This window comes from Osmerus eperlanus, chromosome 13 (assembly GCF_963692335.1).
Source record: "Osmerus eperlanus chromosome 13, fOsmEpe2.1, whole genome shotgun sequence".
Taxonomy (NCBI): Eukaryota; Metazoa; Chordata; class Actinopteri; order Osmeriformes; family Osmeridae; genus Osmerus; species Osmerus eperlanus.
In genome coordinates, this window is record NC_085030.1 from 3721761 (window position 1) to 3744866 (window position 23106).

At 48.3% G+C, this 23106-nt stretch overlaps 1 protein-coding gene across 1 annotated transcript in view; it reads right to left on the reverse strand.

Moving 5' to 3' along the window:
• Window positions 1–23106, reverse strand: part of il1rapl2 (interleukin 1 receptor accessory protein-like 2) — a 141548-nt gene that overhangs the window by 56749 nt on the left and 61693 nt on the right. The window contains exons 2-4 of the mRNA XM_062476309.1: window positions 12310–12583; window positions 2260–2446; window positions 1787–1940 (exon numbers count right to left, since the gene is read on the reverse strand). Coding sequence (XP_062332293.1) covers window positions 1787–1940; window positions 2260–2446; window positions 12310–12583 — 615 coding nt within the window. The remainder of the gene's footprint in view (window positions 1–1786; window positions 1941–2259; window positions 2447–12309; window positions 12584–23106) is intronic.

Consider the following 23106-nt stretch of genomic DNA (forward strand, 5'->3'; position numbering starts at 1 on the left):
TCCTACTTCTCTCTTTCTCTTTTTATCTCTCATTTTCCCCCATCTACCCTGACCACTAAGAGGGAGTAGGATGTTTTCCTGGTCTGATTGTCAACAAGGACGCTTTAATGAGGCAGACCGCTGGCAGCTAGAAAGACCTGGATGACCTCCCTCTCTCCCTCTCTCTATCTCTATCTTTTTTTTTCTTTTTTTCTCTCTCTTTCTCCTTCTCTGTCTGTCTCTGTTTTAATCTGAGCCTGTCTGTGAATCTCTCTCTCTCTCTCTCTCTCTCTCTCTCTCTCTCTCTCTCTCTCTCTCTCTCTCTCTCTCTCTCTCTCTCTCTCTCTCTAAGCCAGGTCGCATTGACCATGTCTAGCCCCTGACCTTTCAGTACAGCAGCTATTAAACATCCCATCTGGGGTCACAGGTCATCATCCCTGGCAACCATGTGTAATCAACAACACATCAACATCATGCTCCACAACACTGTTTGAAGCATGTCCCAGCACCCACACTGCTAACAAACACTGACAGACACTACATGTGTGTGTGTGTGTTAAAGTCCTCTGTGTGTGTGTGTGTTGAGATCCATCAGGGAGAGGCAGTGAGCTGCAGTAGGTTGATGTAAATAGGAGTCTAACTGCTGGTCTGGCTTCCTGTTTGGAGCAGAGGAGGTTATTGCGGCCAGACTGCAGGGCTCATGTGATTGGCTGGGCTGTGTTTTGGGGGGGGGGGGTGAGGGGGCTGGATGTATGAGCTGGGGGCTTGATTTCACACTGCAGTTGGCAGCTGCTCCTTCTGCAGTCAGTAAGGACTCAAACACGCTCACACACACACTCAAACACACACACACACACTCAAACACACACACACACACTCAAACACACACACACACACTCAAACACACACACACACACTCAAACACACACACACACACTCAAACACACTGCCCAAACATCCAGTTCAGGGCCAAGCGGTCAGACGCACTGGCCTGGAATCCCAGCATGCTTTGCTCTGACACTGGCCCCAAACAGGGATAAACTCATCCCAAATAAAATACACTATCTCATCGTAGCCTGGCTTGAGTAAGCTGCTGATTGGACATAAACAAACACACACGCGTACACACTTGCTATTTGCACATTGGGTGTCATCTTATGTTCATGTTTACGTTTTTGATTCCTGTCAAACAGCCTGCTAGCACACTTATTCTGGATTGCACCAACATGAACTGAAAGAGTCCTGGTTTAGGGTGAGATGTTTCCTTAGTTGGTGAAGGCATTTGTTGCTACTGGGTCCATCCTGGCTGGTGTTGTGGCTTGTTGTGTTTGGGGCAAACTCTATGGTTTTACATAAAACATTTGGCAAGTTCCAAGCAGGTTCCTTGTCTGTCACTGTCAGGCACCTTTCTTTCTTTCTTGTTAGTGTTTTTCTAGTTCCCTGCTGTGAGTGCCCGCGTTTAGTTGTGTTTTGAGCGATATGAAACACACACATACACACACCCTCAAACGTTAGTGTTTCCCACGATCCCCAAGAATCATGTGACGCGAAGTTAGTGAGGAGTGGCTCCGACGGGCTTTTGCAGAGAGTGTCCCTACGGAGCGTGGGTTTTTAACTCTGCTCCCTGAGCCTGAGGGCTACAGAGTTATGTCATATCGAGTAAAAGGTTTCAAAAGTGCATCCTTGGAGCAGACATTGGAGCCAATGTTTCCCAGCCCGAGTGACCATGACAGTCTGCATAATCACTGACACATAATCGATGTGTCACGTTGTCACAGCACACACACACACAGAGGCAGAGGCCTACCTGTGACTTTGAGCTGGGTGGTTCTGCGTACCAGCCTGCTTCCATACAGCAGCTCACAGGTGTAGTTGCCCCCATCCTCCTCCTCCACCTCGGGGATCCACACATGGGTGGTGTTCACCTGGATGGAACTCCGCCACTCCTTCCTCTCACACTCCTACACACACACACACACTCAAAGTATTTGAACAACTTCCCACATTCCATTCCACACTCCATTGCGTGTCTCATATCTCCCTCTCTAGTCTTAGGTGTGTGAGTGTGTCTTGTTTAACTAACCTTATAGGGACCAGAAGTCCAATTGGAGAGGGTTAGGGTTAATGGGTTGGGGACAACTGAATTTGAAAAGGGAGTGATTTGGAGGCGCTCACTGGGATAGTGAAACGAGCCTGTGTGTTTGTGTGCGGGTGGGTCCATATGTGTGCACGTGTGCATGTTGTTGTTGTGTGTGTGTGTCTATGTGGGTGTGTGTTCACCTTGTACCAGGTGACCTGTGGCTGCTTGTAGGGAGCCAGGTAGTCGTCCAGGTCGGGGCAGCTGATCATCTTGCTCTTGGTGACCTCGGCCTGGGCCTGGTGTTTGATCCTGCTGCTGAAACACAAACCCTCGTCACTCTGCTCCACTGCCAGCGACATGGACACCTTCATGCAGTAGGTTGAGTTCCTGCGGGGGGCACACACAGACACACAGACACACACAGACGCACGCACACAGACACACACAAAGAGAAACACATCAGGCTTTCTGTTCTCCCAAGTTCACCTTTGCTGCAGAAGTGGTCATCACACACACACAAACACACACACACACACGGCACATCGATCAGACACAGCAGGGCTGCTCCTGGCCAGCTCAGCTCCTCACCACACACACCACTTATCACATCAATGCGCACACACACACACAAACACACACACACACACACGTACACACACACTTATCCAGCACTTATCCTATCTGTACCCCCTCCCAGCCAGAAACCACAAGTCTTCTCTGGTTAACCACCTGGAACAGTAGATACTCCACTAGAATCAACAATAGAACTTCATAGAGAAGTGGGATCCAAGTTTGCCTACAGATCCATACAGATGTTTAAAACACATTGTTAGTGCTGTCGATGTGGAATTAGTGTCTATCCATGAAGATGTGTATGTGCACACAGCAGGCGTAACATGTAATATGTGCAGCATTCTCAACACTTCAATTAATAATGACATGCTCTTCCTTAAGTGGCAGAATCCACACTGTGAAAAGAATACATTAGCATCTCATTAAACCAGAGAGCCAGTCAGCCAGCCAACCGACTAATGGACCAGACTGCCAGTCAGTTTGGCAGACAATCATAGTTAAGCTCACCCTCACAAAAAGTGTCAAATCATGTGAGGGAAAGCATGTACTGAGACCTGCCCCCCCTCCCACATACACACACTAACAGACACAGGAACCCCCCCCCCCCCCCCCCCCCCCACACACACACACACACACACAGATACTCTGTGTGGCCCCAGCCGCTAGGTTAAGGCTGACAGTTGCATCCTCAGCTATAGAAAATGCATGAGGCATGTGGCAGGACGGGTCTCCAGTGGACATGGTGTGTCAGGACACAGAAGCTGCAGAGGCCCTGGTCTCCTCCAGCTCCACATACAGCTCTGTGTCAGGCCAACATTTATGACAACATCAAACATTTAACTGCATCGGACACCGGGGGACCTTGTGTGTGTGCAGGTGTTTGCGTGTAAGTGTGCGGAATGTGTAGTTTGTACGTGTGTGTGTGTGTGTCTATAAGTGTGTTTGTGTCTGTAAGTGTCTGTGTCACTGTGTATGGGTCTGTAAGTGTGTGTGTGTATGATATGTGTCTGTAAGTGTGTATGTGTCTGTAAGTGTGTGAGTGTGTCCGTCATTGTGCATGTGTCTGCAAGTGTGTGTGTGTGAGGTATGTGTTTGTGTGGTGTGTGCGTGCGTGCATGTGTGTGTGTGTTTGTGATTCCTGGCATCATTCCCAGGATACTATGAGAGAGAGAGATAGTTGGGTACAGCTGGACCACTTTATTAACTGTGAGAGAGAATGACCTATGAATAAAACACTCTCTTCACACTTTGGCCGTGTCGGTGTATGTGTGTGTGCGTGGGTTTGTGTGTGCGTGTTTCGTGACAAATTGATGCCAAACGTGTGTGTGTGTTTTCTGTCATGAGGACATCTTCACTCATCTGTTACTGACAATTAGCCAGCAGTTCATCCCTGTAACTGCTGCTCATCTTGCCTTGCTTCCCCAACATTAAGTGTGTGTGTTTGTGGATATGCGTGTGTGTGTTTGATCTGATCTTCACCTCTGCTAAATGAATCGCACACTTAATAAAGAGCCTTTTTGCTCATTGCACTTCAGTGTTTACATCTGCTAATGTGTGCAGGAAATTAGTTTCACAATTAAGCCAACTACACACACAAACACACTCTCCAAGACACACACACACGACCTTCAGGAGGCTTGCCACATGAGAAGCAGAGGTCAGTGTGTGTGTTTTTGTGAGTGTCTATGTATGTGTGTGTGTTCCCTGGGGACAAGGGGCCTGGGTGGAATAAACTTTGGTACACTGGAGCATCCATTAGGAGCTAGCCCTCTCCTGTAGGGTAACAGTGTCGTGGTGATGCCAGTGTGGTGTCTGAGCTAGTGGATAAAAGGCTAATGCTGTCCTCTCTGTTTTCTCTCTGCCTTGTTTCTCTCTCTCTCTCTCTCTCTCTCTCTCTCTCTCTCTCGATTCAGTCACCACAGGAAGACATCACAGTATTAACTAGTTTTCTTCTCCGCTGGGGGATAGCAGAGGTCAGAGGAGTGTGTTCATCTCACTGTGTGTGTGTGTGTGTCTGTCAAGTACTTTTAGTCATCACTTAGGGTCCCTGCAGTTAAAACCTGTGTGTACGTTTCACCAACCCGATCTTGACTTCTCAATATTCCACAACTACATTGTGTGTGTGTATGTGTTTGTGTGTATGTAAAGCAGTACCTTGAGACCTCTTAAACCAAAACTACAACCAAGAGGTCATCAAAAGCTCTATGGACAGCCCCACCTAGGAGTCTCAACACGAACATATCTTCTACATTGGCCTGGGAATCACACCCATCTGCCAGCTCAGTTTACCTGCTCTGGCAGATGGGTCTGGCCACCCTCCCATTCCACCTGATTTCCATCTGACCGGGATCTGGTTGGGCCAATCACAATGGTTTACGTGATAGGGGCGGGTTCAATACAATGACTGTACAGAGGAGCACCATTGAGGAGTTTTTGTGAACAACCAAGAGGACGTCTTGTTGCTCTGATTGGTTGTCTTGGTTGTCTTTACCCAATTCTATCCAATTGCATCCAGAGGCATTTTGGCTGGCACCCATTGACGACATCCCTTGGAAATCAAAAATTATGCATTTGCGAATTTGTCTGGCTAGGCCAGGCAGCTGGTTTAGCATGTATTCATCAGGAATGGTGCATAGAACAAGGTAAGAACTTGTCATGCACAAACGCAAAGACACACACAATGGAAAAAGACGGTTGCTCCGACAGCAAACAGATCCTTTCGAGGAAGAATCAGAGGGACTTCCATCTACTGTTCCTTAGTGATGAGTCAATGCCGTGAGTTTGTGAGTGTGTGAGAGTGTGTGTGTCTGGATCAGTGTGAGTGTTTCATGTTCAAGGTTAAAGGAGAACGGAGGGTTAATAGGTGCTGTCCCAAGGGGCCACAGCGCTAGGCAACGGCACTAGGCAACCCCACATCAAAGAGACAAGCGCTCTGCAGGAAAACTGCCGACAGTGCACTGTCTTTCTCTCTCTCTCCGCGTCTTTGTGTCTACCTTTCAGAAACACACACGCACACACACACACACACACACACGCACACACACGCACACACACGCACACACACACACACGCACACACACACACACACACACACACACACACACACACGACATTAATGTAGGGGGCATTGCTGTAGGCCGTTCTGTCAAAGTCCTGCCTACAAGTTTGAGTGTGCATGTGACTGTTTTTTCCCCCGTGTGAGCATGTGTGTTTGTTTTCGAGTGCTGTCCGTGTTGTCCATGATGTGAGTGTGTATGTGTGTTGCGTCATTGTGCCTGTGTTCTTTGCCCGAGTGAGTGTTCTGTGTGTCTGCCAGCACAGTCTAACACCAGACAGCCCCGCTGTCATTCCTCCATAATCACTTTTCTGGCTCCTATTGATTTTCCCCTAACAGACTATCTACAGCACTCGCTCTCTTCATAGCCACAGATTGAAAAACTCAAAATTGCTCCGTGGCTCCTCTGCACTCACAAAGGTATTGAGAACGTTCTAACAGCGTCTGGGAGGCGGTTGAGACACGCCGTTGAACATCGACGTGGAAGCCGCCTTGTTGTCCAGGCGGGCTGGGTCTCAGGATGAAAACTTTGTTTACTGTTAGTACACGGTCAGGGCAGGTTATGCTCGTTCAGGTGGGTGTGTCAGAAATATTAATCTATCAAGCATTGCACAGTCAGTCGGTGAACAAGTTTAAGAAAGCTTTTTTGCTTGCGGCCGGCCCACAAGGAGACAAAAACATCACACGCCATTGTGCTACAAAGTTTGTCTGCTAGCATGTTGTGCTAGCTACCTATTTAAACAGAACCGCTCGACAGTCATTGGTTAAGACAAAGGCATGCAAATGTCCCATGGCTCTTCTTCATTGGCTCCTTGCATAGACCTGGCGCGCGTGTGTGCGTGCGTTTTTACGTGTGTACGTGTTTACGACATCAACCCTGATTGAAACACAATAACAGGATCTACGGTCCTGGGGTCGTAAAAGCTCCTTCACATAGGTGTCGAGCAAATGGTCACCAGACCTTGCGTCTCCACCTATAGTCCTTGTCACACAGTATCTCCTTAAAACAACCAAACCAACCCCCTTCTTCCTAGTCCTCAGCCCCTAGATAAGGGTCTTGTATGTTTACCCAGAGTTCAGATTTGGGTTAGGCCTCTTTGCACCCAAGTAATGCTGAACACAGAATCATTCTTATACAGGATAAATGTGTTACATCTTCAATTTTTCCAACAGGGTGTACTTGAGGTAATTGAATCTCCCCCTCTCCCTCTCTCTGTTTTCGTTTGCTGGCTATTTGAAACTACGACTCTCTGCTGCTAACTACAGCTCTAGAGACTAGCTCTAGAGACCCCTGGTTAACTTTTTGGAAAGGTTTGGTACACGTGGCATAGATAAAGACATTGCCAAAATTCCTGAGCCCGGAAGTTCTCCCTTTTATTAGCAGGCACTGCCCACAGATATGTAGAAAGATTGATGATGGAGAGGAAAGGAGAGGAAAGGGCAGGCGAAGAGAGGAGAGAGGAGAGGAGAGGGGAGGAGAGGAGAGGAGAGGAGAGGAGAGGAGAGGAGGGGAGAGGAGAGTCACCAGGGTGATGACAGGAGGAGAATTTTTATCTCCTGAAAGGAGAAAGAGACAGGTGGTACAGATTACTGGGAGGCCTGAGGGAGCACAGCAGAACAGGCCAAAGTAAAGAGAGAGAGAGAGAGGTAGAGAGAGAGAGAGGTATAGAGAAAGAGAGAGAGAGAGAGAGAGAGAGAGAGAGAGAGAGAGATAGAGAGATAGGGAGAGGGGTAGAGAGAGAGATAGAGAGAGGTAGAAAGAGGGAGAGGGGTAGAGAGAGAGAGAGAAGTATATATATATAGAGAGAGGTATAGAGAAAGAAGTGGAGAGAGAGAGGTAGAGAGAGAAAGAGGAGGAGAGAGGTGGAGAGAGAGGTAGAGAGAGAGAGGTAGAGAGAGAGAGAGGTATAGAGAGATAGAGAGAGAGGTAGAGAGAGAGGTAGAGAGAGAGAGAGGTAGAGAGAGAGGTAGAGAAAGAGAGGTGGAGAGAGATAGAGATAGAGAGAGAGATAGGTGGAGAGAGAGAGAGAGAGAGAGAGAGAGAGAGAGAGAGAGAGAGAGAGAGAGAGAGAGAGAGAGAGAGGTGGAGGGAGAGAGAAAGCAAAAGAGAGCAAGGGGGAGCAAGAGAGCGAGGCAGAGAGAAAAGAAAAGGAGAGAGAGAGAGAGAGAGAGAGAGAGAGAGCAAAGGAGAGCGAGGGAGAGACCGAGAGCGAGGGAGAGAGAGATTATACTATAATACTATACTATAGATTATATTATTATATATAATAACACATATTATATTATATTATACTATACTATAGATTATACTATAAAATTCTCCAAAGTGGTATAGGAGGTAAAGTTTATGACATAATCAAATCAATCTATGTCAAAAATAAGTGCGGGATAAAAATTAACAATAAAAGAACGGACTTCTTCACTCAAGGACAAGGTGTTCGCCAGGGATGCAACTTATCTCCAACGCTCTTCAATGTCTACATTGATGAGCTAGCAGTATTGTTGGAACAATCCACAGCCCCTGGCCTCAACCTGAATAAAAGGGAGGTAAAATTCCTACTCTATGCAGATGACCTGGTGCTGTTGTCACCCACAGGGCAGGGCTTACAGCAGCATCTGGATCTGCTAGAGCAATACTGTCAGAACTGGGCCCTGACAGTAAACTTTAAAAAGTCTCAAATAATGATCTTCCAGAAAAAGACCAGATCTCAGGAAAACTAACATATATTCACTCTAGGAAACACCACACTAGAGCACACCCTGTCCTATGACTACCTTGGGATAAAAATCAGTGCCTCAGGAAACTTTGGACTGGCAGTGAATGCGCTGAAGGAGAAAGCCTCTAGAGCCTTTTTTGCAATTCCATATAAAATAGACATACCAATTAGAATCTGGACTAAAATATTTGATAGCGTAATAGCACCAATAGCTCTATATGGCAGTGAGGTATGGGGTCCACTCAGTCAGCATGACTACACTAGATGGGACAAACATCCAATAGAGGCCCTGCATGCTGAATTCTGTAGAATTATATTGAACATACAAAGGAAAACACCCACCAATGCATGCAGAGCAGAATTAGGCCGATATCCATTAATTATAAACATAAAAAAAAGATCACAAAAATTCTGGATACATCTCAAATTAAGTCCCCAAGATACTCTGCAATTTGAAGCACTGAAAACCCAAGAATTGAACCCCCAAAAGAGTCCTTTCAGTCAGCTGGTCATGAGACTAATTAACCAACCAACACCTAACATTGCCCCATCTCAGACCAGCACTGCTTCACAATCACCAATCAGAGTAAACCAAATTGTCCAACAAACCAAAAAGGCCTATCTGGAACATTGGAACAACCAAACCAAAAAACAAAACAAACTAAGTTGCTATCGGGCCCTAAACAGAAACTATGAATTGGCTAAATATCTTTATACTGTAAAAGACGTAAAACAGAGACAGATCCTGACCAAATACAGGATCAGTGACCACAGTCTGGCCATTGAAAAAGGCAGACATAAGAAAACCTGGTTACCAGAAGAGTCCAGAGTGTGTGGCCACTGTACTACAGGTGAGGTAGAGACAGAGATGCACTTTCTACTACACTGCCAACGGTACAGACATACCAGACAGCATTTCTTTGATAAATTTGAATCCCTTGTACCATCATTCACCACACTGTCTGATAATGAAAAGCTAAAAGTGCTCTTAGGGGAGGGACACACAGCCCCCCTATCTGGACGATTTCTAAAAGAGTGCCATGAAATCAGGGAAAACCTGAATGTAATGTGACCAGCCTTGAAATCCTATTTGTAATATGTGTTGTCCATCTCAATGTAGCTATTTACTTAGGTTGTTTTTGTTTCGATTTGTTGTTTTCTGTTCTTGACACTTTGTTGTTACCACATGTTCCGGACGATACAGACTGTTGTTCCTTATGTTGTTTTTGAATGGTGTTGTTGATGTATGGTTGTCTGTTATTGTGCGTCTTGCTTTGGCAATACGGTTGAAATGACTGTCATGCTAATAAAGCTGAATTGAATTGAATTGAGAGAGGGAGAGAAAGCGAGAGAGAGAGGTAGAGAGAGAGAGAGAGAGAGAGAGAGAGAGAGAGAGCAAAGGAGAGCGAGGGAGAGAGCAAGAGAGAGGGAGGTCTCCACAGAGAGGTGCTCTAATGACTGGAGCAGATATCTGAGGAGAGCGTGAAACTGCAACAGTCAGACAGCTACGACACGTGTATAATCTGTCCTGGTGTGAAGTTCTGGATCACAGCAAACGCATGAGCTATTGTTTAGAAGAGAGGCGTGAAATCTCTCTCTCCCCCCTCTCCCCCTCCCCGGCTCCTCAGATCTGGGATGGAGAGAAAGAGGAATACAGGAGAGATGAATCCGCTACGCTGAATAACGCTGTGTGTTTGCTGTGCAGATTGCATCAACAATGTGACTACAAATGAACATGTGTCATGCTGCTGGGGTGTGTGTGTGTGTGTGTGTCATGCTGGCAGGGGTTCAGACATGAGTGGTTGCTAGATGCACATGTCCTCATAAAACAGTAGGCATCGCCTGGTGCTATTGCTGCTGGGGGAGTCATGGCAGTACATGTGTGAGTGTGTGTGTCTGTGTGTGTGTGTGCCTTATCAGATGTCGAGGATGAAGGGGTATGGGACAGGCATGCAGCATGCTGCCCCACCCCCAACACCGACCCCCTGGGTCAGGGGACCCACTGAGACAATGGACCATGGGCCATTCCAGGACCTGGCCATTATCTCCCGTTGTTACGCGCACACACACATACACCTTGTGCCATCTCCCACAGGGAAGCTTCCTCCAATGTTGTTTCACAGCAATTGTCTCCAGAGGCGAATCACATTCCACAAATACCCTGCACAACACATCATCAGAGGCACTTCTCTCCTTCCAACTCTCTCTCCCTCCATTTCTCCCTCCCTCCATCTCTCTGTCTCTCCATCTCTCCCTCCATCTCCCTCCCCCTCTTTCTTGCGCCTGTCTCCTTTTCTTGTCCCTCCATCTCAATCTGCCCCCTTCCGTTTTGACCATTGTCCCCCCTCTCTGCCCTTCCTCTGCTCTCTCTCTCCACCCCTCGCCCAACCCTGTCCCCCTTTCTCTCACGTTCCCAGGCCGTCTATCTCGTTTCCCTTCCTTGTCTCATCGGGTTCCAGCGGCTGATGTCCACAGCAGGAGCAGAGGGGGAGGACTGGAGGGGACTGAGAGAGCAGAGGGGGGAGGTGGATGGGAAAGATGGAGAGCGATGTCAAAAAGCGGGAAAGAGAGATGGAGGAACGGTGAGAGGACATGGGGGACGTGTGAGTGTCTCTCGTGTGGATGTCATCTAATCTGTGTGTCTGTGTGTCTCTCTGTGTGTGTGTGTGTGCGCGTGCTGTTACAGAGATCCTACGACCCATCACACACACACACACACAGATTATGCAGCACGGCTGTGGCTAGCATCACCACATACAGTATACACATGTCAGTTTGTTGTTTCCTGTGGTGTGTATACAGCTATGTTCTCTGGTTATAAATATCCAGTCTGCCATCTCAACCGCCTGTAAGAAAGGAAGCCCTGTGTCTGTGTGTGTGTGTATGTGTGTGTCCAGCAGCGTTGGATAGTAAGTGTGATAATAAGGGGTGCATGGAGAGTGACAGAGAATGGGCTTTAATTATACTGTCAACCTATCCATACACCAGGAAAGAGGGAGGGAAGGAGGGGGGGGAGAGAGAAAGAGAGAGAGAGATAAAGCTTAGATGGGAAGAGAGCGAGAGACAGAAAGAGAGAAAGAGAAAGCCGAGGGCAAGAATGAGAGTCAAGGGGAACAGAGGGAGGGAGAGGGAGAGACAGAGAGAGACAGAGAGAGAGAGAGGAAGGGAGGGAAGGAAGGACACAGGGAGCAGAGCAAGGGAGGGAAGGAGACATGGAGGGAGGGAGGGAGGGATGTAGAGCCTCATTACTGAGCCTCAGTCTAAGTTGTGACAGCAGAACCTGCTGCAGCTACAATCTTCCTGAGATTTATAAAAAAATCTCTCTCTCCCTCGCTCTCTTTCTCTTTTCCCTTTGACTCTCTCTTTTTCCCGCTCTCTCTGTCTTTCTCCCTCTTTCTCTCTCCGTCTGTCTCCCCCCCTGTCTCTCTCTCTCTGTTTGTCTGTCTGTTTCTCTCCCTCTCCCTCTCTCTCTCTGTCCATCTCTCAACCTACCTCTGTCAAGACCATTCTTGCTTTCAATTAGACCATCATCGCTCTCTTTACACCAAACGTGTTTTTCACACACTCGCACCTGCAATCCTCCCTCCCTCTCGCCCTCCCCCCTTCTCTCCCTATCTCCCTCCCTCCTTTTCTATCTCTCTCTCCCTTCCTCATGTCTCACTCACCTGCAGAATGCAGCTAAGGGACATCAAACCCTTATTTATTTGTTTGTTTTGACCAAGCGTGACCAACCCCTCTTCCTGAAGCACACACACACACACACACTCACACCCGAGAACAATACACTCTCAGAACAACACCAACATCTGATGATCTCTCTCTCTCCCCCCCCCCCCCCACACACACACACATAGACAAAAAGATCTCCTCATGAACACAGCTACACAAAACACACACACACCTACCTGAGGACGCAGGTGTAGAAGCCGTTGTCTTCCAGCTCGGCGGAGCGAAACCAGATGGAGTCGTCCTCCTTGCTGAGGCGATGGCCTGAGAAGATGATTGGCTCCTCCGAATCGCCCTTGTTCCGGTACCAGATGAGGCGCAGCTTGGCGTTCTGGGCCATGGAGTAGTTGGTTCTGATGTAGCTGTAGAACAGAGCACACTTCACCCTCACCGGCTCACCGGCCAGAACACGGTACCTCTTCAGGTCCACGGACCAATCAATGCAGCCGTCCACTGGAGAGAGAGAGACAGAGAGACAGAGAGACAGACAGAGAGAGAGAGAGAGAGAGAGAGAGAGAGAGAGACAGAGAGAGAGAGAGAGAGAGAGAGAGAGAGAGAGAGAGAGAGAGAGAGAGAGAGAGAGAGAGAGAGAGAGAGAGAGAGAGGGAGATATGTTACTTCTCACAATTTGCTTCTAAAATTACAGGGTTGGAACCATTCACTTTAGATGAAAAGACATGCATAGTTTTGGCCGATAATGTAGCAACAGTAGAGCTGGCATAGCTTTTGTCTTTGCCTTGCATGGCTTGAGGGAAGCAGAGGCTCACGTTGTACCAGGTTGTTGAGGCCCCTTGTATTAATGTTAACTTATGTGTGTATATTATTTGTAATATGCATGTAATATCTGTATGTATTTCGTAAATATTAGGTTTTCTTTATAGACAAATATTTGTTTTCTTTCTTGTTGTATTTTATTGTAGTTATAATTACTATAATTTTTTTTTTTTTACAAATGTCATAGTGTATCAAACTCATTATGTTAACAAGCTGTCTATGAAGTATGGCAATCCAGTTATCAAACCCCTTATACATTTTATCAAAATGACCCCACAGTCAGTCCATAAAACTGTCCACAGTTCAGAAAGATAATACAGGTATGTAGAAATAGAGCGTCTAGACATGTACAACGCTTTAGAATGTACTATTTGCTACATACTTCGATAGCCAAACAAATGTACTGGTGCACGTAACTCTGTCAGGCTATTGCATTTTGTACTTCTGTCGATCAATGTCTTCTTAGTTACTGCATCCATTCAGCAACGAAGTGTTGTACCAACCTTTTCCGTTTTGAGTTAATGTAATGTGTTTTTTAGTTAATGTAATGTCGTTTCCCATTTGGGGGAGAGTGTCTTTGTATTAGGGGGAGGTGAGCAAGTCATCCTATTTGGGGGGAGTTGACTCGTATTTGGGGGGAGTGTTTTCATTTGGGGGATGCACTCATGTTAGTGGGTGTGATTTGCACTTCAGGGCCACCATACCCACCCCCTCCACACACGCACACACACACATGCACACGCACGCACGCATGCAGACACACACACTCAGTCTAATATAAAGTATCAGCCAGTCTAAATTGCTAGGTAGCAAAAAATACATAAACTGCTACAAATAGCAGCTTATGTAGCTTTCTGGTGACTGACTTTTCTGCAGGTTTGGGCTATTTTTGCACAGAGCTGGAGAAGAAAATTAATCTGGTCAGTCAACCAATTAATGTAAATACCTGGCTATAAGTCAACGTAAATAAGCACAGCTAGTTCAGGCAGGGCAATCGGGCAGCGCGCAACATCCGCTCATTACCACACCTGTGTTAGCCAGCACAAGCCCATTGGGCCACGTCCGATAAGACGGCATTAAAAGGCTGCGCGGATACGCACACACACGCTCACTCAGCCCATTTGTTGTATGATCAGTGCTGCTGCCACCCTCCACCATCCCCTTCTCCCCCATGCTGTCTGTATGTTCTATCCATCAGGTGGATTATATCTCTATTGCTCCCTGCCTCATATGTCATGTATGTATGTGTTGCATCGAGGAGGCAGGGAGTGCTTCCCTTAGATCATCCACTCCGCCAAAGTCAAACCTACATGACCATGTCATGTAACAATAAATGCTCAAATCTAATACGTGATTGTCTTGACTGAACTTGCATTGCACTTGCATTGCACTTGCACAGTTAATAACCTAAAAATATTTTTTTCCCCAAAACCCTCGGCGCTAAATCACCTGACGTACTCTACCCCCAGGGAAAGTTCCATTTTGCGAACCCTATTCAAATACTTTCATTTGAACACCTCACTCAAATACTTGAATATGCAAAAGTATTTTTATTTACCATCCCATGGCTTTAGTTTTTGATACATTGTTTATGTTTGTTGTGTTGTGACTGGATAGCTGTGGTAGGCTACTATAGAGTGGAGTCAAGAGGTTTTCAGATCAGTAAAAGAAATGAGCTCTGAGTTTGAGCAGCTAAATTGGACTCATGTACTCATCTTTATAATGAGAATTTGTTTATAAAGTATTGGTCCAATAAATGTACCAAAATGCTGAAGGGCGAATGGGTTCCCGGAGCCCCCTGCTTAGCTATGCCCCTCCCTAAGACACACAGCAGTGCTGTACCACCCTACAGTACATCACTATGAGCTGCATGTTTACAATTTGTAGACACACACTCACAGCTACAGGGGGTCTGATTCATACACGACCAGGAGCAGCAGCACAGTGACCTGCAGTGCTGCATCGTGGTCTGTGCAGTATTAACATGCAACCCTAAAATGGAGTCTCTCTCTCGCTCTCACACACACTCTCTGTCTCTTATTCTTTAACTCTCTTCCTCTCTCCTTTATCTCTCATCCCCCCCCCCCCCCCTCGCTTTGTCTCACAGCTTCAAAGGAATCTCAGGTTCTGTGCTGTTCTGGAACAGTCCCGATCTTTCCCTCCGCAGATCCGGATCTCTACATGTGTTGTGGAGGAAGAGGATGATGAAAATGAGGAAGAGGAGGGAGAAGAGCATGAAGACGATGGGAATGGTGATGAAGGTGTGTATGTTGAGGTCAGATTACAGCAGGTGTCGTGAGCCCACCCCAACAACCTCGGAATAGCTAAGCTTCTTAAAACAGTACCAGATGATCTGCTGTCTGCTGCGAATTACCTCGAACTGGAGTGCTGTGTGTGTGTGTGTGTGTGTGTGTGTGTGTGTGTGTGTGTGTGTGTGCGTGTGCGTGTGTGTGCGTGTGTGTGTGTGTGTGTGTGCATTGTCTGACATTCTTGGAGTTTTTGTGCGAACTGACACGTGTGAGGAGTTACAGGAGCATGTCAACATGGTCTGATGGGCTAAAGTCTCCCTCACACACAGACACACATTCACACACACACAAACACACACACACCAAACTCCCTCTGACTGCACAGGTTACACCTTACGTAAACAGAAGAGCGCTGTGTCATAAGTGAGGTAAGTGAGGAGGACTGGATGGCAGAAGGCAGAAAAGGAGTAAAGACAAAAAGGATAAGGAAGGAAGGAAGTCTGGGACTGTAGTCTCAGGCTAGGGCTGGGTTAGAGGCTGGGTTAGAGGCCGGGGCAGGGCAGGGCCCAGAGCTAGGAGAGGACAGGACAGGAGAGGACAGGTGGGTGTCACCTCCTCGGCTGGTCAGACACAAAGACTCCCAGCAATTGCACGGTCCGACCTCTGATATTTAACGAATGGATCAACCTCGTCTGAGTCAGAACTGGAAACAACTGGAACGAAGAGACAGATAGGAGAGGGGTGAGAGAACACACACACACACATTCATATCTGCAGCCCCTGGTCAGAGGGATGTAGACTGTGAAGAGTAGGGCTCTCTAACCCTGTTCCTGGATAGCTACTGCCCTGTGGGTCTTCCAACCCTCATCTAGCACTGCTGATTCTAACATCTGCTGGGCTCACTAGCAGAATCAGGTTGGCTACAACTGGGTTTGGAGAACCAACCCACAAGGCTGTCCTCTCCCAGAGCCCTAATAAAGGGTTATTGTTATTCAACATCAGCAGCAGTCAAACATGTTTCATAGTTGTGGTTTGATAAACATACATAGTGATACTGCCACTTGTACTACTACTAATACAACAACAAATCATTTTAATGATATGAGCACACATCCATACTGTCTGTACGTTATTGAATAACATCCGAGATGGCCTCAAGCTAATCTAAGGCTCTGAAAGTCACTGAATGTCAGCATCCAGAGAGCTACAATACACACACAAACACATACTCACACACACACACATACACACACACTCAACAGGGACTGCCTTCCAGTGTAGGAGCTATTACTGTTGTGTACCCCGACTCAGAGCCGGTGTAAGCTTAGACACACAGGACAGACATCCCCTGTAAAGTCCCTTGTACACTACAGCACCTGCTGGATGCCTGGCTGACTGCCTGTACTGTCTGAATGGCGGGCTGCAAACTGGCCATATCATGAAACTATGGAACAATTTCAGCCCTGACAGCCTGTGGAGAAGGAGGAGGAGGGGGGGGGAGGGAGGCAAAGCAGGTGGGGCTAAGAGTTGGCGGGCAGGAGAGCCAGTGCCGGAGCCACGGCCTCTCTCTCCGAGTGCTTTGTGCTGATGTGCAATTTCACCGCCGACTCGCGTCTGATAACTTGTTTATTATGTCTGGAGAAACGTCGAATGAATAGCTTTCAGCTCACATGTATCTTAACCAGGGGAAGGGTTGGAAGAGGAGGAAGGGAGGAGAGCGGGGCGAGAAGGCGAGAATGGAGGAGAGAGAAGGCTGTGAGGGAGGAGGATAGAAGCAAGGGAGCAAGACGAGTGCAGGAGAGGAGGAGAGAGAAACAAGGAAGATGGAGGGGCATAGGGATTGGAAAGGAGGACGGAGAACACAGTGGGGAATAAAGGGAAGGAAGGAGGAGAGAGAACACGGAGGGAAGAGTGAGAAAGAAGGGAGGAAGGGTGGATGGGGAGAAGATGGGTGAGAGAGACAGAGAGGGGACAGAGGGGAAGGGAGGAAGACAGGAGAGAGAGAGGGTGGCAGGGAGGGATGAAAGGAGATAGGATACAGGTGGCTGAGCGATTAGGGATCAATTGGGGATCGGGCTAGTAATCTGAAGGTTGCCAGTTCGATTCCCTGCCGTGCCAAATGACGTTGTGTCCTTGGGCAAGGCACTTCACCCTACTTGCCTCGGGGGAATGTCCCTGTACTTACTGTAAGTCGCTCTGGATAAGAGCGTCTGCTAAATGACTAAATGTAAATGTAGGACACAGAGAGCACGGAGGGGGAGGAAGGGAGGGAGGGAGGGAAGAGAGCGCAGGGAGGAGGAAAGAGAGAGAGAGACAGAGAGAGAGAGAGAGGAGAGAGAGAGAGAGAGAGAGAGAGAGAGAGAGAGAGAGAGAGGAGGGGAGACGGGCTGAACAGCAGTAGCTTCCACTCACTCCTGGGAGATGAGTTAAAAGTGTTCCAGACCAAGCCAATCTGAGCTCAGATCATAAATATGGAGATGCGCTGAGGTTATGGCCTTCCTGTGGAGGGGGTCGTGGTGGGGGGTGTTAAAGATGAGCATCGGCATTTATCAACGCTGCCACACTCTACCTCCGTCACATTAACACACCGGCCCTGTGACAGAACCAGAATTAGGGTTTGAGTAAAATCCTTAAAGGCAAAAAATAAGAAATCGAATGACCACAACCCTGGCTTTACCAATGCTGTGTCCCTAGCAAACGACTATTGCACCTTTCAAAGTACCGAAGCTATGTTGGTCTACTGTACTTCACACATCATGTCCAGTAGATATCAGCAATCCGATGTTTGGACTACTACTACGTAGACTAGGCCCAACCTAAGGATGCAGAGGTTTGACGTGCTAGATCTCTCCATATTTCCGCCCTCTCATTTTCTGTCCCCTCCAAGAACAACCTGAGAGAGGAGGGGTGAAGGGTTTGACTGAGCAAGGACAGCTACAGAGAGATAGATGGAAAGAGAGAGTGAGCGAGCAGGGCAAGAAAGAAAGATGGATGGGGGAGGGACAGGAGGAAGACAAATAGGAGAAAACAGCGACAACCAGATATTTAAATCAGCCTTTTAGACAGCTGCAGAACTTGTGGTGTATGTGTGTGTGTGTAATTGGCAGCTTAAGAGCAGCTTAATTCTGGGAGCAATAGTAATCAAACAAGCACAAAGGCGTGTGATAGGCTAGGCCTGATTCTGTGTTGACATTAATAGATTTATATTGTGTTCTCTCTCAATAAGCTGTTTATCACTGCTGAGCTCGGCATGTACACACACTCTTGCACACACTCGCACACGCACGCACACACACAAAGTTTTCCATCTTCAACACAGCACTGTGAGCATATTTATTGGTAATATGTTAACATAAGTGTTGCTCTCCATATCTCTCCAGGATCATAACCGAACCAGGTTTCTGATCAAACACATGCACACACACACAATCCCCCCCACACACACAGAGTGAGGTGTGATGGGATGGTGTGTGTGTGTGTGTGTGTTTTCGTGTATTGTCAAACCCCATTTATCACAGTGCTGCTGGAGTGTACAGAGAGGGACATCCCCCGCATTTGTCAGTTCTGAAGTGCTTGTTGTTCTGTTGCACACACACACACCACCCCCTCCCATCACACCCCACCCACTTCTCTCCCTCTATCTTCATGTCTCCTTCCGGATGTTTCCTCCACCCTGTGGTAACGCGGCGCAGAGCCAGATCAGCCGGAAAGCTGTCTGATACTTTGTGATGCAGGTGTGTCTGTATTTGTGTGTGTGAATGTGAGCGTGTGTGTGTGTGTGATGGGGGGGGGGGGGCTCCAGAAGGAGACAGAACGATAGAGAGAGGGAGAAAGAGAGGGTGGACGGGTTGTGACAAGAGAGAGAGAGAGAGAGAGAGAGAGAGAGAGAGAGAGAGAGAGAGAGAGAGAGAGAGAGAGAGAGAGAGAGAGAGAGAGAGAGAGAGAGAGAGAGAGAGAGAGAGAGAGAGAGGGGAAGAGACGAAAAAGGCCTAAGGACATACAAAGGTCACAGGGCCACAGAGACAAAGGAAGAGAGAGACAAGGAGGTAGCAGGTAGCAGCTCTATTCCTATGTGTCATTAATAAAGACCAGTGGCTCTGCAGCTGACACTCTCTCACCACTCTGAGGGGAGGAAGGGAGGGAGGGGCTGGAGGAGAGTCAGAAAGCCACTCAATGATAAACTGCTGCAAATAGCCTTTGTCACATTCAGAGACTACTTCCTGTTCCTCCTCTTCCTCACACTGCGTCAGTAAACAAAAGCCTGCGATGGAGGGCTCCCCTGTGGCCTACCCACAATCCTCCTCTGTTAACGGTACCAAGCGATTTGCTCTTTAATTACTCTCTCACTCTCTCCCATTCTCTGTCTCCTCTCTCCGTCTTGCTCTCATCTCTTCTTTCCACTTAGAATTAGCGGAAAAAGGACAACAGGGCAGGTGTCCAAGTCCCCCAAAAATCAACAGAGAGTGATTTCCCCCCCCTCCGTCCCCTGGTGTCTCCTCAATAGCAGCGGCGTTGGTCCGTGCCCAGCAGTGGAAAATCTGTAGTGCAGCAGAGAGCTCCGGAGGGATCGATGGACTACATTTATGCACGCGTGCGTCTTAATCTGCCCGTACGACGCCCCAGCCCGACGCTCCGTCGATAAGCTAACCATCTGGAGGATAACAAGGGATTAAAGGGAGGACCCCCGCCCCCACCCACCCCAACGCACGCTTTAACCGCCCCCCTCTCCACCACCACCTCCTCCATCCTGACCACCCTGGGCCCCAACACCAACCTCACCTTCTTACCAAACCTCCCCCCCCCCCCCCACCTATCATGCCACGTGATACTGATGAAATACTACATGCGGACACTCGGTCAATTCGCTACTGTTACTGTAGGACTATTTATGTTGAGAAGACACACACATGCGGTCACACACACACACACACACTGTGCTCGGGCCTCATATAAAAACGATGCGCTGAGCCAAGGAGAGCAGAGTTATATGCTTCTTCGGAGAAGACCCGAGCTTGTGTTAATCACGACGGCGCGGCAGTGAAACACTGTCAATAAAGCCATCACACTCCTCAGCTCATGCTAGGAGAGTAACGCTGGACCTCCATTTAGGACACTGGCAACAGGAGGGGCGAGAAGGGACTGAGGAGATGGAAGAGGAGAGGGGAGGAAAAGGAGAGAGGCGAGGCGAGGAGAGAGGGATGAGGAGAGAGAGGGTATGTGGGTGTTGACGGTGGTTGTCGTTTCGTTGTGTCAGAGTTGGGTGAACAGCAGCCGAAGATCTCTCCAGTTAGTCATCCACTGGCTTTAGAACACAAACACCAAAGCCTTCAGCGTCAAAAAGCTGCACCACTGTCAACTTCATCAGCATCCGGGCATTTGCGTGTGTGTGGGTGAATGTGTGTGTGAGCGTGTGTGTTTGTGTGGTTTTGTCTGTGTGCATGTGTGGGCGGGTGAGTGTTTGTATGAGTGTATGTTTGTGTGTATGCATGTGTGTGCGTGTGTGCGTGTGCATGTGTGGGTGTGTGTCTGTTCACAGACTGTTTGAAGTGGCAGTCTCTGAGGTATGAGGTACACAGCTCGGTCATCAACCTGGCAACAAAGCGAGGAGGGGTCACCTTGCTACCTACTGCTCTGCCTCAACCCCCTCTCTAACCTCCCGCCTGCCCGCCCACACACACCTACACAGACACACACCCACACCCACAGACTTAAAAAGAGCCTTTCATATGAGGCCAGCCCTCATCATTCAAGGACAATGTAACACTGGCTCACTGCTAGACAGAGAGTCAGACAGACAGGCAGGCAGGCAGCCAGGCAGACAGACAGACACCCAGACAGACAGACGGTTCCCTAGCTGTAGAAGATCATTATCTAGGAGACCTCAGCGTCCCACGAGACAAGTCCTGGCCCAGCACGACTCCGGGCTGTACTCTGGGACTGGTGCTGCTCCGCGCTCGCAAAGTTTACATGAAAGGAACGGAGAGGAGAACACCTCTGCCTCCACGCTCTCAGAACCTTCTCTCTGGCCGGTCGGAGGAGCCTGTCAGAAACACTGACGGGCTCTGATCAAGCTGACAGTGATCAAGCTGCTTTCAGCAGTCTTCTGACAGAGAGGGGGTGAGGTGAGGGGGACGGGGGGGAAGTGTTGGAGGGGGGCGGGCAGGTCTCTCTTCTTCTCCGTCACCTCTCTATCCCCCTGGTGGGTATGCACGCTCAACGCTCAGCCTCGTTAAACAGTCCGGTGTCCTCGCCGCACATCCCTTTCACTCTCTCTCTCTCTCTCTCTCTCTCTCTCTCTCTCTCTCTCTCTCTCTCTCTCTCTCTCTCTCTCTCTCTTCGGGCCTCTCTATCTCTCTCTCTCTTTGGGTCTCTCTATCTCTCACTTCCACTCGCAAACGTTTGTATTTCCTTTGATAACTCCTAGTGGCTTAATTGTGCTGTGTGCCTATTTACTGTGGGTGTGTCTGTGTGTGTTAGAACAAAGTTGAGGAGAGTAGCTAGATTATTAGCTTCTCTCCCATTGGAGGATCTCCAGTTTGCTCAGATCTACATTTACATTTAGTCATTTAGCAGATGCTCTTATCCAGAGCGACTTACAGTAATTACATGTACATTCCCCCCGAAGCAAGTAGGGTGAAGTGCCTTGCCCAATGACACAACATAATTTGGTTGGCATAGCCGGTAATCGAACTAGCCTTCTGATTACTAGCCCGATTCCCTAACCACTCAGCCATCTGACTCCCATCTAAACACACACTTTCTCCCTGAAAGAGATGATAGGAGAGAGGAGAGGAGAGGATAGGAGAGGAAAGGAGAGGAGAGGAAAGAGGAGGGGAAGGGAAGAGGAGAATAACTTGCATGAGCCGCAGTAAGAGTCAGGTCCCCCCCATCCCCACAAACACATACAAACACACACACACACATTCACACACACACACACACACACACAAACAAACAAACATAAACACACAAGCATAAACACACACAGGCAATAGACCTCAGACCAGAGATGATGACAGCAGGGTTGAGCAGGTTTGGATAACCTGACCCAGGTGGTGATTCATCTCTCTGTTTCCTACCAGCCTCCTGTGTGTGGGTGTGTGTGTGTGTGTATGTGTGTGTGTGTGTACGTGTGTGTGTGCTTGTGAATGTGTGTGTAGGTCCAGAATATACACACAGTAGAGGCATTTCTACTGACAGTTGTGTGTGTGTCTGACAGTGTGTGTGTAGCTACGTGTGTGTGTGTGACAGTCCTGTAGTCCCTTTAGTATCTGCTGTATTGTGCATGTCTATGCTGGGGCAGGCAGGACACAGGGGCATTCAGGCATTCAGGGGGTTTTGTTGAAGGAGTAAAACAGGTGTTCCTGGTTCCAAACCGAATCCTTTCAGGGTTCAGTTTATACTTAATACTTACTGTAAATCTCAAACACGTTCTGCCTCATTGTGTTCTTTTCCAAGTGCTGGCTGCTTTGCTTATCAAGCTGAGATGGAAAGGCATAGAAGAAGAATATTTCTCTTCGGCACCATGTGGGTGTGGGTGTGTGTGTGTGTGCGCGTGAGTGTGTGTGCGCGTGAGTGTGTGTGCTGGTCCGTAGCTAGTCCGGGGCTCTGGGGGAGCCACGCCGGGACAGGCAGGAGACGGACATCAGCACCACTCGGGACCCGGGCCCAAACACCACATCCATCTAGACTGGCACCTGCTCCCCTGACACACTCACACACACACAGAGGCCGGTAATGGTCTGTGGGTTGGCGGAAGTGGGCAGGAAGGAAGGAAGAAAGATGAAGGAAAGAAGAGGCAAGGACTGAAGGAAGGAGAGGAGGGGAAGGGGTCGGGGGAGGGAGGGAGGTGTAGCTAGGGAGTGAAGGCATCTGTGCAGTAATACTTGATACTCTTTAAAAGACTTTGAGGTGTGCTTCATTAAGTTCACTTGGTGCAGAATAATTACACTC